Below are 15262 nucleotides of genomic sequence, written 5' to 3' on the forward strand. Positions count from 1 at the left end.
TTCAATACTTTTAAACATCACTCCATTTCCAAAGTTACTTTACTAAAACTACTTTTAAAATGTAAATTAATGTTCATATTACTATGTTCTATATCCTCCTTGTAACAAAGTGTATACTTCCAGGTTAATTTAATTAAAAAAAAAAAGTACAATCAATAATATTTAAAATATATGGAAATATAAGCAGTACCCTTAACAGAGAAATTTTGAACTCTGACTCATGACAGATACATACGCATGGATAAAGCTATTAAAGAATTTTAATACCATTTTCGTAGAGTCCTTATATATTACATGGATAAATATGTTGATTTTCTCCTAAATCATCACAAAATAATTTTTCCTTAGCTAGGAAAAAATCTTTAAAGAATGAGGACCAAATATCTAAATATGAGATTATGTAGAAAATAATAAAAATAAAACAAAAGAGAAAAACATATTAAAGTATAACTGTTAAAACTTACATATATTCAATATTGAAACTATAAAACATTAATAAATCCCTATAAATAGTTAATAAAAAAGTTGTATCACTGATTAGTAAGAAGCTTTCCTCACTTAAGCATGGCGTATTAGTGTCACCCTAAAGAGAACTGTGCCTCATTAAAGTCCTACACAGACCGTAGACATAACCATGAATCTCGTTTGGCAGAATGTCAAGAAATACACTGTCTTGTATGGGGAAAATGTGGAATGTGGTATGCTAATTTCAGGGCAGTGATCAATGGTTTGGCCAGGTGGTATGAGACCTCTAAGAAGTAAGACTGGAAGATCCGTGCCAAGAAGGTTTGGGGAAAAGATATGTGAATGGGTCTCTCAGAGACAGCATAAAGTATACAAATATTTGTGCATCATGTTAATGCCCATTAGAAAGCATGCACCAATGAGAAGGCACTTTACAAGCAGAGGAACAGGATAATCTTTCCTGCTGTATCAACCTGCCTCTCTTCTTGACCTCCTCTGTGCTTGTGAAATGGACCCATGAATACAGTGGCCCTGGTGACCAGGATAGAGCCACACAATATGGACTTTCCCTCGGTATGGCTGATTGAACACGTCACTTCTTTTTTGTTGTTTTATTTTATTTATTTATTATTATATTTTATTTGTGCTTTAGCTGAAAGTTTATAAAGCAAATTAGTTTCTCATTGAATAATTAATACACATATTGTTTTGTGACAGTGGTTGCCAACCCCATGAAGCATCAACACTCTCCCCTTCTTGACCTTGGGTTCTCCATTTCCATCTGCCCAGCTTTCCTGTTCCCTCCTGCCTTCTGGTCCTTGACCCTGGGCTGGTGTGTCTATTTACTCTCATATACATAGTTGAACTATGTGTGTTATTATTTGTTTTATAGGCCTGTACAAGCATTGGCTAAAGGGTGAACCTCAGGAGTGACTTCAGTACTGAGTTAAGAGTGTCCAGGAGCCATACTCTCAGAGTATCTCGAGTCTCTGCCAGATCAGTAAGTCTAGTCTTTTATTTTTTCTTATGGGAGTTTGAATTTTGTTCTACATTTTCTCCAGCTGTGTCCAGGATCCTTTATTGTGATCCCTGTCAGAGCAGTTGGTGGTGGTAACCAGGCACCATCTAGTGCTGGACTTAGTAGGGTAAAGGCTGTGGTACTTGTGGTCTACTAGTCCTTTGGATTCATCTTTCTCTTTTGTCTATAGTTTTCTTCATTCTCCCTTGCTCCAGTTGGGGTGATAGCAGTAGACATATTTTAGACGGCCACTTACAAGTTTTTAAGACCCCAGATTCTACTCACCAAAGTAGGATGTAGAACATTTTCTTTATAAACTGTGTTAGGCCAATTAAGCTAGATGTCCCCCAAGACCCTTGTCTTCAGCCCTCAGCCCAGTAATTTGCTCCCTCAGGGAGTTTGCTTGTGTCTATGAAGCTTCTATGACTTTGCCTTGGTCAAGTTGTGCTGACTTCCCCAGTGTTGTGTACTGTCTTACCCTTCACTAAAGTTACCACATTCTATGGCCTAGTTAGTGTTTTCCCTCCCCACCCCTCCCCTCCCTTGTAACCATCAAAGATTGTTTCTTTCTTTGGATAAACCTTGTCATGAGTTTTTATAATAGTGGTCTCATATAGTATTTGTCCTTTTGTGACTGCCTTATTTCACTCAGCATAATGCCCTCCAGATTTATCCATGTTGTGAGATGTTTCACAGATTCATCATTGTTCTTTATCATTGCATAAAATTACATTATGAGTATGTACCTCAGTTTGTTTATCCATTCATCTGCTGATGGGCATTTAAGTTGTTTCCATCTTTTTGCTATTGTGAATTACGCTTAAATGAACATGGGTGTGCATATGTCTATTTGTATGACGGCTCTTATTTCTCCAGAATATATTCTCAGGAGTGGGATAAACATGTTACTTCTAAATATCCAATCTACCGGCCTCAGAAATGGAGACTCAGACCTGGATAGGCATGATTTTCTCAGGAAGAGGGAGTGGATGGGTAATAACCAGGTAGTAGGTTAAATGTTATCACCAGATTCTGCAGTTTCGGGATTCTATTATCTGTACTGATATCAAGGAGCTCAGTTCAATAGCAGCATCCTTACTGCCAGTCAGGGTACGTCACTGTCATGTTTCTCAGAGATGTCTGTATCTCCTCACCAGTGCGTTCCTTACTTCCTTAGTAAAGGGGGTTTCCCAGAGTTCTCCCAAGGAACATAGTCAGATAATGGGCTCTTAGGTCGAAAACACTATATCAGTTCTAAACTTCCTATCTCGTGTGAGACTTCTTAAACTATCTTGTATGCTACCAAAACACTCCACTATCTCACTACTTTTACTTTAGTACATCATCAAGTTTAGATTTCTAAGGAACAGCAAAGCTTTATACCAGCTTTAGATGTTGCTCCTAAAATGTTAAATCCTGATTCAATGGTGAGTGATCCAGTGTCAATAAAGTGTCTTCTCTGCAGCCTAATATTCTGTGTTGCCCCCCTCCCAACATACACACCCAAGTCTAGCACCATCTATTCAAGATCGACTTTCCCTAGGTTCTTGTCAGTATATACTAACCAAGTGTGCAGTATTGCTTACACTCTCATTTTGGCTTGACTGACCTGAGACCTGACCCTAATTATCAGTTATTTGCAGAAGATAGGCCTAGTGCTTCATCTTGAAATGTAGCAAATGGCAAAGCTCAGAACAGGAGCGGTAGCAGTACTGGGATTCAGGAGGTAGACAGTTGTTTTCTGAAGGAAGTAGTAGTCAAAGTAATCTGAGAGGTCCCAAATGTATCTAATACAAAAAAATTTCCATTTCCCTCAGGGCAGTAATGCCTTCAAGGCTATGTATTACCAAGCAGTTTTCACTTTCCCTATAATGTATGTTTCTAGATGAACTGGCATGAACTAATCTTTTCAACTAAAACAAATCTTAGTTATATAAGCTAATTTCCCTGTAATAATTGCTCTTGCAAGTATAGCATACAACAGTGAAAGACTAACTGTCATCATCCAATCAACTACAAACTACGTACTCATGGGCAAGGGATTTAATTTATTAAGGCCTAAGTGATATTATAAATAAGATTTGTGTAATATCAATTGACTTACTGGATTGCTATAAAAGCATTTTAAACAATTAATCGATGTTCTACTAAATAGATCAAGAACTTTTCAAAAATTGATAAGTGAAGTCATCTAACATATTAACTATGAATATGTTTCATTCAAAAGAAATAAAGGTAAACTGTAGCCTAGCAAAGGTAAAATTACATACGCATAATTTATTTGTCAAGGCAAACTGGATAAAAATCCAATGATATACTGAGTGCAATAAATGAAAGGCTAAATGTCAAGCTGAGTGACAGGACACAAACAAACAAAATATTTTAAAACACAGTTGTGGTTCATGTTCAATTATTTTATGTCTCCAAGGGAGTTCTTTTTAAAATATATATGTATATATGAGTAAATTTAATTATCATGTGAATATTTAAAACTCTCTGACATAATAAATCCCCTAGGATCACATGTCTACTACACAGATTTTCTTCTCTTTCCAAATACATTATTGATTAATTTGGCCATTGATTTAGATCCACTGGGTCTTCTCTTTTCTTTGAGTTTGAAGTTTGTCAGGACGTCCTTGATAATTCTGATAAACATCATTTCTACCTCCAGAGACTGCTCTGCGGCAGACAGCTCACAGAATTGGCATCGGTTATCCAGTGCCAGCTTTTGCCCTTCTTCCCAGCCAACCTCTCGCACATGGCAGAGATCTTGCTTGTTGCCAACCAAAAGCACAGCTGATTCCACAGCTCTGAAATATAGATTCCATGGCAAGATTATCATCAATTATTATCAAGATTATTATCAATTATTATCCCATGGTTTCTTGATAGTGGGCATTTTAAATAGATATAAAAAGCACATATATCAATTTTTTTAAATAAATAGTATGTTAAAATGACTATAGATCAAAAAAGAAAATCGCATGCATATATAGTTTGAGAGTATTATTTATGATCGTGCGTGTGTGAGTGGTGTGTGCATAATGACATACAATCCCATTTACTTATAAATGGGAATCTAGTAAATGACATTTTAGGTAGAATCTACTATATGACAAAGAAGCAACAGGCCTTTATAGCAAGAATTTGAAGTGATACAAATGTATTCCTGAATTCTGGCTCCATTTACTAACAAGGCATTATTATCTTTCTCACTTTCAGTTTCCTTATATATAAAAAAATGATAAAACAATTGTCATCACACAGACTTCTCATGCAGTTCGATATATAAAAAAATATCGAACATGCTGCCAAAGATATTTATTTTCATTTTCCTTATCAATTGAGAGAGACTAATTAACGTCTTTATGTGTATACAGTTATAACTGATCAGTCAATATAGATCTAATTTTCCTAAGAAAAAATATTGTTCAATATTCATTGCTATTTTTCTTTGTTAATACCATCCTCTAAAGAAAAGTTTACAATCTCATGACCTTGTACAATTTTTCTATTTAGGAAAATAATTTCTCTGTTTAGATAATATCTTCAGCAAATATTAATATATTCTCCTTGGCTACAGAAAACCACTACTAAAACAGAGTTTTATTTGGAGACTACAGTAGGACCACCAGTCCTTGTATGACATGGAACTCTGTTAAGCTATTTACTATCGAGAACAAAAAAGGCTTCAAATCGGCTCTTCTCCGTTCTGTCACAGCTGAGTAAGCGAAACTGGAACAGACCCTAATTTTAAAAATTTTGGTAAACTGGGATTATAACTGGAAGAAGAAAAATTAGGGGCCAAAGCTCAGTTAGAGACCTATTCTCCCTCTTAGCAAACAAAGGCAGAGTACACATTGCGTAGTAACCAAATCTCTTGGCCGTGGGATTGTGCCAGAGTGGGAAAGAGCGGTGTCTGGCTCAAAGATGGCGGCTGACCGCGCTGCTTTGAGTGTGTGTCGCTCCCCGCAGCCCTGCCAATAATCCAGTCTCACACATCATGCTCCTGAAAGGGCTCACTATGCCTCTTTCTAGTTTCCCATTCCAGTGCTTTGACCCATCATTTTTCCTGTTCCAGTTATTGTGTCGGATCTCCCAAATTGTAAAAATTCGGGTCTGTTTCAGTTTCGCTTCTTCCGCCATTACTGAACCTGTTCAAACCAGTTTGAAGCCTTGAGAAGAAATGGATAAATGCAGCCTTCAGCTCTTCTGATATTCCAGATTTAACTAAAAGATGGTTTCCTTCACGTGACAATGTGAGTGGTAAATTATGTGGTGAATTATTTTGTGTGTTAATATCTTTTTCTGTTAATGCACAAAATTATTGTAAAGGATAATTGGGGAAGGGTAAATGAAAATGTTTTGAAGGGTGAGTTACAAATATTAGATATTTTTACAAAACAATTCCGTGTTTTGGTCTCCTAGACTATCTACAGATTGATAAAGGGAATAATCTAGAAATTAATCAATAAATTAAGAAGATTGCCTGAAAATTTTTAAATGTAGGTTTTATAGTCTCAATATGTTTCTAAGTGTTACTGAGAGATTCTTCTGATTTGGAGGAATTTCAAGGAAATTTTATTCCTTTTTCTTGTCTAGCTCATTGTGCTTAAACATAAGACATTTAATGTTTGGAACAGTGGAGTTCTAAAGCATCAGTAATATTATAGGAAATTAGAGCTATAAGGGACCTTAGAAAAATCACATCCTTTCCTCCTTCTCTACTACCATCAGTTTTATAATTGGGTAAAAAAGGGGTCTAGAGCATAAAGTGATTTCCTTAAGATCAGTCAGCTAGGAAGCAACTAAAATGACATTGACTCAAGGAAAATATCCTATATCAATTATTATCCCATGGTTTCTTGGTAGTGGACATTTTAAATAGATATAAAAAGCACATATACCAATTTTCAGTAATATTATTTTTTCCTACTTCCCAGAGTAGAGTGGTTAAGACAAACACAAAAGACTAGCTTATATCAGCATGTTGAACAAAAAGAAATGCTTTCAAAGAGAATGGGTAAAACAATAAAAAAGATAAGGAAAACTAAAATGGGAAACCTTAGATACTTAAATTTATTTCTAGTAATGCAACAGTGGTTTAAGGCACAGTTTTTCATTCTTTAATAGTTACTTGTGTCAAGCCAATTAACAGTGTGGAATTGTTTATAATTTCTTTATTTTGAGAGGTAAAATAGAGAAAAGCATGCATCCTTATACGTGGATTTTGTAAATGTTTTGATTATTTAGTCTGTTTGGCGTCGATAGATTGAACAACTCAGTGACTAGGAATTGGCTTTCACAGGATTTCAAATGTAATAAATCCAGATTTATTTAGTATCCTTAACATTTCTATGGGGATAAAAAGGAAAGATTGAAAATGAACTATCTTGTGTACAGAGGGCCATTATTTTGCAAGTGAGTGTCATGTTAACAATAGGAGCTGTCTTGTAAAAATAGCCATTTACCTAGAGCAAGTAACTGTTTATGTTAGCTAGAAAATAAAGTATTCTCATCTTATTCCTTTTACTACACGTGTAACTCCTGTGGAATGGGAAGGTGAATTGTTCAGGGCTGTTAAATTTCGTAATTGAAAGACTGTATTAAACTCTTCCTAATGATGCTTACAGCTATATGATGATTTACTGAAAGAAAAGGAGAGAGGAATGAAAAATACCGTACCTTTTACAATGACTAGTTTGTGGCTCCCGAATTCTGTAGATCAGTGCTTTTGCAAAAGCAAAAGAAGATCTGTTACTGATGTCATACACAATGACAAACCCGTCTGCCCAATGAAGTTTACTTGTGAGGGAGAATTTTGCTTTCTGGGGCTGAAAATAAACCAAGCACATGGCAAATGGTGGGATCTGACACACCTGTATTTTACACTTTAAATTGTTAATTAATAGAAACCCATTTTACTTGGAAGAGACTTCAGTAAACAAAATACGGCCACAGAAAATAGTACAACAGTGATGTTTTCTAAAATGTAATTTTCTTTGTTTTCCTTTCTTCCTTAATTAAAAGTGATTAAATTTTAAAGTACTAAGATAAACTATAACACAGTATCTAACTCATTTTATTATTTTGCTTTAAGAAAATACATCTCTATTTTTTCTGAGAATATGATAAGCTATAATAATTGCTTTCTAATTAACCTCCACATATTTGTTTTCCAAAGAAATCATATTTTGTACCTATGTTAATAAATGAGATATTTGTTGATGTATGGTACTAGATTTAAATCAGCAACAAAACCATTTACAAGGTTTAGCTGAAAAGATTTAAGGGGTATTTTACTTAATCTAATAATGATCTGGCCATGGAGTTGTTTTGAATTCTATTTGTATAATCTTATTTCAACTTTTTATATGTTAGTGAGTAAAGAGGTTTGCATTCAAAATCTGTTTTAGCTATGCTGTACAAAAAAACTGCCTGGTTACAAACACAACTTTTTAACAATATAAACTGAACTGACAAGCCATTAAGCTATTAACTTCTGATAGCTGCACTGTGGCCTGATAGAATACATTATTAATTCAGCCTAATATTATTTTTTAGCTGTATTTTTAATGTGGTAATTTTTGACATAATTTTACAGAGAAGCCAGATAATGGAAGCTATAACACTGAAGTAATTTGTTAAAATTTCAATAATTGAGAAGAAGCTTCAGTTTTAAGACTGACAACTTTTCGCTTACTCTCATCCAATCTTCGAATCATCCTTAAAAAAAAAAAAATACAAAAAAAGTGTTTTTTTTTTAATAACGAGTTTTTTTTTTTTTTTTTTTTTTTAACTTACTTGAGAGCAAGGGTCGTATATTTCCAGATTCAGTTGCTTCCCTTCCAAACACAAATATTTATTGTAGGTAGATTCTGCAAACAATATGCATATTAATTGTCAATACAGAAATGCCCCAGAAGAAAAAATGCTTTCATATGTGGATCACAGTCTGGCAAATTCAGCCACTCATATCTTAGCGCAGTAGTGCAGTGACTTTTCTTCATTGCTAGTGACCAAAATCCTGTATTTGTTGTATTTCCTCATATATGCTGTTTTACAAATGATCTCCAGCATCATATCTAGCCACCTGCATGCTTTTGTGTTGTGAAGATATACTCACCTTCCATCCTTACTATAGTTGAATTACTTGTGTTCCTATGTAAGCCCAATCTATTCAGTCTCAACTAGTTACCATTTCCTCAGACCTCCTGGAAAATATGGCTTCAAGCAATTCTTCCTCTCTCTTCTGCATCGTAAAAATTTTCTTTTATCATTCCCAACATTATACAACCATGCTGAATTTCTCCTAATTTAAAAATCCTCATATCCAACAATTCTTTCAAATTATTGCTCTATTTCTCTGCTGGTCTTTACAGTAAAATATCTGCATACCTTATGTCCAGTTTCTCTCCTCCCATGCTCTTCAAGCATTCCAATCAGGCTTTCGCCCTAATTACTCTTGACTAAAGCAGTTTTTACCACTACCGTATTGCTAGACTCAATGGTCAGTTCTGTGTGGAATCTTAGTTGCCCTGTTAGCAGCATTAATGTGGTTGGTCACTCCTGCTTTTTAAAACACTTCCCTCATGGCCTTCAAACAATATATTCTACTGGTTTTTTCTTTATTCACTCTTGCTCCATCTTAATCTTTTTTTGTTTGTCCCACCATATCTTCCCACATCCAAACATGGATCCAGTTCTTGCAGCTCTTCTCTATCCACATTCACCCCCGTTGCTGATCATGTCCAGTCGCAAGACTTTACATACCATTTATTGCTGATAAACTCCAGTTTATAATCCAGACTTCTTCCTGGAACTCCAGGCTCAAAGGAAAATTGGCTATTGGACATCTCCATTTACATATCTGATAGACATCTCAATTTTAGCACATCTCAAATTGAACCCCTGTTCTCCCTGCATTAATTATATCTTCTGTAATGTTCCTGTCATTAAATGGCATCTCCATTGCTTAAGTTTGCCAAGTCAAAAAGCCCAAGGTCATTCATGGTTCTTTCTTTTACACCTCATATTTATTTTATCAAAATTTCAAAATATATTTAGAGCCCGACTGTATCTCCACCTCATTGCTACCACTCTAGCCCAAGCCATCGTTATTTCTTGCATAGATTATTACAGACCTTTCCAGTTTATCTCTCTTCTTTCATCATTGCCCCTGACTTCTCTAACTTGTCTATTCTTGAAACAGGAACTAAAGTAAACCTTGTAGCCAGATGATGCCACTTCTCTGATCAGATCTCTCTGATGGCTCTCCATTAATCTCATTTGGATTAAAGCAAAGCCTTGAAAATGCCAGATGATGTACCTCATTATCTGGTTCTCTGTTACTTCCCTGACCTCAGTAGGCCCCAGTGCCTATTCTGTCCTGCATTTTCTCCACTCCAGCCATACTGGCATACATAGCATTCTTCAAATTTTTTGGAAAGTTTCTACCTCAAAGCTTTCATAGTTGATGTCCCCTCTGCCTCCAGTGTAATCCCCCAGATATCCTCCTGGCTCGATCCTCACTGCCTTCAGGTCTCTGTTCAAACATCACCTTCTCAGTGAGTTCTGCCCTGATCATCCTATTTTAAAGTGCCACACACCACATTAGTGCCACCTCCCTGTCTTGCTTTATTTCCTTCCTAACATTTACCATCAAATGACATAATTTTTCTTCCCTCTGAAATGTAAACCCCACAAGGGCTTGCATATTTGTCTAATTCTGTATTCTGTCCACCTAAAAGAGTATCTGGCACAGAGTGGCTCCTCAGTAAATATTTGTTGAATGAATGAATAAGCGAATGAATGAATGAATTTCTGTAACTGTTCCTTCCACATTTTGAATAAAAGACCTGCTTCTACACAAAATGGCATACTCGCACAAAATCATGACTCATCCTGGAAATAATACTCTGTAACTCATACTAGGACAGTGTAGTAGACATTTGAGGAGTCAGCATTAAAGGGTTGAGAATGAATTTTAAGATACTTCCGGGCTGTTGTTGTTGTTGTTAGATGCTGTCGAGTCAGTTCCGACTCATAGCGACCCTAGGCACAACAGATCGAAACACTGCCCAGTCCTGCGCCATCCTTACAATCATTGTTATGCTTGAACTCATTCTTGCAGCCACTGTGTCAGTCTACCTCGTTGAGGGTCTTCCTCTTTTCTGCTGACCCTGTACTCTGTCAAGCATGATGTCCTTCTCCAGGGACTGATCCCTCCTGACGACATGTCCAAAGTATATAAGACGCAGTCTCTCCATCCTTGCCTCTAAGGAGCATGCTGGCCGCACCTCTTCCAAGACAGATTTGTTCGTTCTTTTGGGAGTCTGGGGTATATTCAATATTCTTCGCCAACACCACAATTCAAAGGCATCAACTCTTCTTCGGTCTTCCTTATTCATTGTCCAGCTTTCACATGCATATGATGTGATTGAAAATACCATGACTTGGGTCAGGTGCACCTTGGTCTTCACGGTGACATCTTTGCTCTTCAACACTTTGAAGAGGTCCTTTGCAGCAGATTTGCCCAATGCAGCGTGTCTTTTGATTTCTTGACTGCTGCTTCCATGGCTGTTGATTGTGGATCCAAGTAAAATGAAATCCTTGACAACTTCAGTCTTTTCTCTGTTTATCACGATGTTGCTCATTGGTCCAGTTGTGAGGATTTTTGTTTTCCTTGTGTTGAGGTGTTATCCATACTGAAGGCTGTGGCCTTTGATCTTCATTAGTAAGTGCTTCAAGTTCTCTTCACTTTCAGCAAGCAAAGTTGTGTCATCTGGATAACGCAGGTTGTTAATGAGTCTTCCTCCAATCCTATGCCCCGTTCTTCTTGATATAGTCCAGCTTCTCGTATTATTTGTTCAGCATACAGATTGAATAGGTATGGTGAAAGAATACAACCCTGACACACAACTTTCCTGACTTTAAACCAGTCAGTATCCCCTTGTTCTGTCCGAACAACTGCCTCTTGATCTAGGTAATGGTTCTTCATGAGCACTATTACGTGTTCTGGAATTCCCATTCTTCGCAGTGTTATCCATAGATTGTTATGATCTACACAGTCGAATGCCTTTGCACAGTCCATAAGACACAGGTATACATCCTTCTGGTATTCTCTGCTTTCAGCCAGGATCCATCTAGCAAGGATATCCCTGGTTCCATGTCTTCTTCTGAAACCAGCCTGAATTTCTGGCAGTTCCCTATCGATATACTGCTGTAGCCATTTTTGAATGATCTTCAGCAAAATTTTCTTGCATGTGATATTAATGATATTGTCCTATAATTTCCACATTCGGTTGGATCACCTTTCTTGGGAATAGGCATAAATATGGATCTCTTCCAGTCAGTTGGCCAGGAAGCTGTCTTCCATATTTCTTGGCATAGATGAATGAGCACCTCCAGTGCTGCATCTGTTTGTTGAAACATCTCAATTGATATTCCATCAATTCCTAGAGCCTTGTTTTTCACCAATGCCTTCAGAACAGCTTGGACTTCTTCCTTCAGTACCATCGGTTCCTGATCATATGCCACCTCTTGAAATGGTTGGATATCGACTAATTCTTTTTGGTATAATGACTCTGTGTATTCCTTCCATCTTCTTTTGATGTGTCCTGCATCGTTTAATATTTTTCCCATGGAATCCTTCACTATTGCAACTCGAGGCTTGAATTTTTCCTTCAGTTCTTTCAGCTTGAGAAACGCCGAGCGTGTCCTTCCCATTTGGTTTTCCATCTCCAGCTCTTTGCACATGTCTGTCAGTTTGCCATACTGTGGGGGCTTGTGTGTTGCTGTGATGCTGGAAGCTATGCCACCGGTATTCAGAAACCAGCAGGGTCACCCATGGAGGACAGGTTTCAGCCGAGCTTCCAGACTAAGACTAGGAAGAAGGACCCGGCAGTCTACTTCTGAAAAGAATTAACCAGTGAAAACCTTATCAATAGCAGCAGAACATTGTCTGATACAGTGCTGGAAGATGAGCCCCCCAAGTTGGAAGGCACTCAAAAGATGACTGGGGAAAAGCTGCCTCAAAGTAAAATCGACCTTAATGACGTGTTTTCAAAATGTTTCTAAGTCTTATATTTTTAATTGAGATGTAATAGAAGTGTGTAAATATTTTGTTTTTTAACTATGTCTTATAAACGATTAAGGTGAGGGTTTTGTTTTGTTTGGGTTTTCCTTTTGTTTTTAGTTCTGGAACATTTTCTCGTGCCTGACTCCTAGCTTGTGTGCAATGTTGACCTTTTTTAACTGAGGCTGTTGCCCTCAGGAATTAATTGGAGTTTCTCTTTTATGTATTTCTTCTTCTTTAAACATTTTCAAGCACTTGCCCTAAAATGTCCACAGTGTCATATGGGCTGAAGTACTATGTTGAATGTGTGTAGGAAACAACACAATGTAATACTTTAAAGTTATTTTCTAAAATACTCTAATAACCGTACCTTGTGAGGGGATGCTAAGGATTTTTTGTTTGTTTCTCATAGACAGACACACAATCATAAACTCCCTCACTCTAAGTATTATTGAACAATAAATCATTCTTTTTTTCCCCAATTCTCGTATTTCCTATGTCACTCCTGTAAACAAACAAACAAACAAAAAAACTCTTGAATTTATCTGGTTTTCCCCCATGCCTTCAATCAGGTAAGATATTAGTACCCTCATATTGGCTATTACTGACCCAAAAATATGCTCAAAACTGTGCCAAAATTTCCTAATTTTATTCTGTGGTTGTTTCCATATGGCATGCTAATTCTGATCAAAATATCAGAAATCCGTAGTAGTTAGTGAAGCAGTCCTAGAAAGATTATATCAAGGTGCGCTGGCATCTGTTTTAGAGCTTATCTGAAATTTGTATCAAAAACCTAGACACTTAGAATGTGGTGTTTAACCAAGCATAATTCTTCTGTTATATTTGTATAGCTTTTCAATAAAAATAATCTTTCCTTTGTAGTTTCTTATGCTATTAGCATTAATTTGTCATCTTTCAACAAATGTTCGTTTAATTTCAAAATTGTTTTATAGCTTACAAGAAATATCCGTATTTACATATTCTCCAGTAGTTTTTTGGGGGAGGATCTCAATTTTAATGCTTTTGTGGTCCTGGACTTTGAAATCATGTAACTTTCTAATCCATCTAACTTAACATCAAATTGGGTGAATTTTATCAAAAAACAGCATTCATCTGAAGTACCTATTTTGTCATCTATAACCAGAATCTGTAAATAAATAAGAGGCATAAGAATGTAGAAACTGTAGATTCTATCAAAACACTTCTCTGTGCTTAATTGTGGTTTAATTACGATGCTGATATTTTAAGGTCAAAAAGCCCAGAGTAGTGACTTACCAAAATTAGATGCGTATTCCCCAATGAACCGCTTGGTAAGAAACCTTACTGTAAGGGCTGCAAAATAAACAAGCTGGATTAAGGGTCTTTTCTATTTTAGAATATAGATAACATAGTTATGTACAATGAGGTTTTTATCTTTCAGATCAGAAATCACCAAGCATTAGTGAAGACCTTAAAGACTTGACTAAATTCCAGTCTAAATAATAGACATCAAGATTTCCATTTTACAACCATAATGATGAGAAAGCTAGAAACAAAGAGATCTTACAATGCAGCACATTCAAATTACTATGCAATTAATTCACAAATGCAAATAGATAAGGCAACTTACCTTTTATAACAGACACAGATTTCTCCTTAAACTTAAAATGCAAGAACTGTGTTATCACTTTATTTTCTTTATCAGATTAAATCCGGCCCCAAGGACTCGCATGACTAGAGTGACAAGGAGACTATCAAGCACTTGCAGTAGTTTAAGGGAATGTTGTTGTTGCTGGAGACCTGGGGGTGTAGTGGTTAGGAGCTTGGCTGTTAACCAAAAGATGGACAGTTCGAATCCACCAGCCACTCCTTGGAAACCCTTTGGGACAGTTCTAGTCTGACCTATAGGGTCGCTATGAGTTGGAATATCTTGACAGCAACGGGTTTGGTTTGTTGTTGTTAGTTGCCAGGTTTAAAAATCCGAGAAATAGGGAAAGGACCTCTGTTGTGGTTTTATTTTATTGCAGCTTCTGGGTCTGACCAGTTAAGGTTCATTTGGCTCAGGTGGCTCTAGTGGTGGCATCTTCACTGCCATCAGAACGCGACAAAATCAACAACAAAAAAGCCTTCTAAAGTTAGTGCACCTTTTGCTCAGTTCCAAGGTTCATAATGCCACGCCACTTCAAAGTTCTTTCATCTCAGGAATGCTTCACATTTTTCAGTGAGCGTGTGTGAAAATTTTATATATATGTATGTGTGTGTATATATATATTTATATAAAATCACTCTTTTTGTATTCTACACTATACCATAGAAAACATCACCACTCACCAGATTTGCCTGTTCCTTCACCACCCAAAACAGCAAGCTTCACATCATTCATCTTGCTTTTCTGCTCCTTCTTGGTCAGTCCTGCCTTCTGGAACTGTGCTGACTGCAGTGTTTGCCGATTTCCTTTTTATTGCTGGTCTCTTTTCTCTAAGGTCAGCTCCACCCCATACTGTAGTCATCCAATAATAACTTTAAAAATGTTTCCCTAGAATAGTTTGCAACATACTTTATTTTTTGTTATAAACATTAGGATTACTGTTTAGCCACTAGAGCTTTTAAGCCAATAATTATATACTCCTTATGGAGCCTCTGCTACCAGTTCTTTTTTTCTGTATACATGGTATCTGCCTTCTTCAAGGGCCTGGAAAAATGATCTCTTTCACTAAAAA

General features: G+C 36.5%; 1 protein-coding gene across 1 annotated transcript; it reads right to left on the bottom strand.

The window, feature by feature from the left end:
- Positions 1-3963: 3963 nt before the first annotated feature.
- Positions 3964-14957, bottom strand: RERGL (RERG like). The gene is made up of 5 exons (XM_049881511.1): positions 14874-14957; positions 13839-13895; positions 8291-8364; positions 7172-7320; positions 3964-4296 (listed from the first exon to the last, which is right to left on the bottom strand). The coding sequence occupies exons 1-5, from the start codon at positions 14923-14925 to the stop codon at positions 4014-4016; spliced, it is 615 nt and encodes a 204-aa protein (XP_049737468.1). The 5' UTR covers positions 14926-14957; the 3' UTR covers positions 3964-4013.
- Positions 14958-15262: the final 305 nt, after the last annotated feature.

The sequence above is a fragment of the Elephas maximus genome, chromosome 4, assembly GCF_024166365.1.
Source record: "Elephas maximus indicus isolate mEleMax1 chromosome 4, mEleMax1 primary haplotype, whole genome shotgun sequence".
Classification (NCBI taxonomy): domain Eukaryota; kingdom Metazoa; phylum Chordata; class Mammalia; order Proboscidea; family Elephantidae; genus Elephas; species Elephas maximus.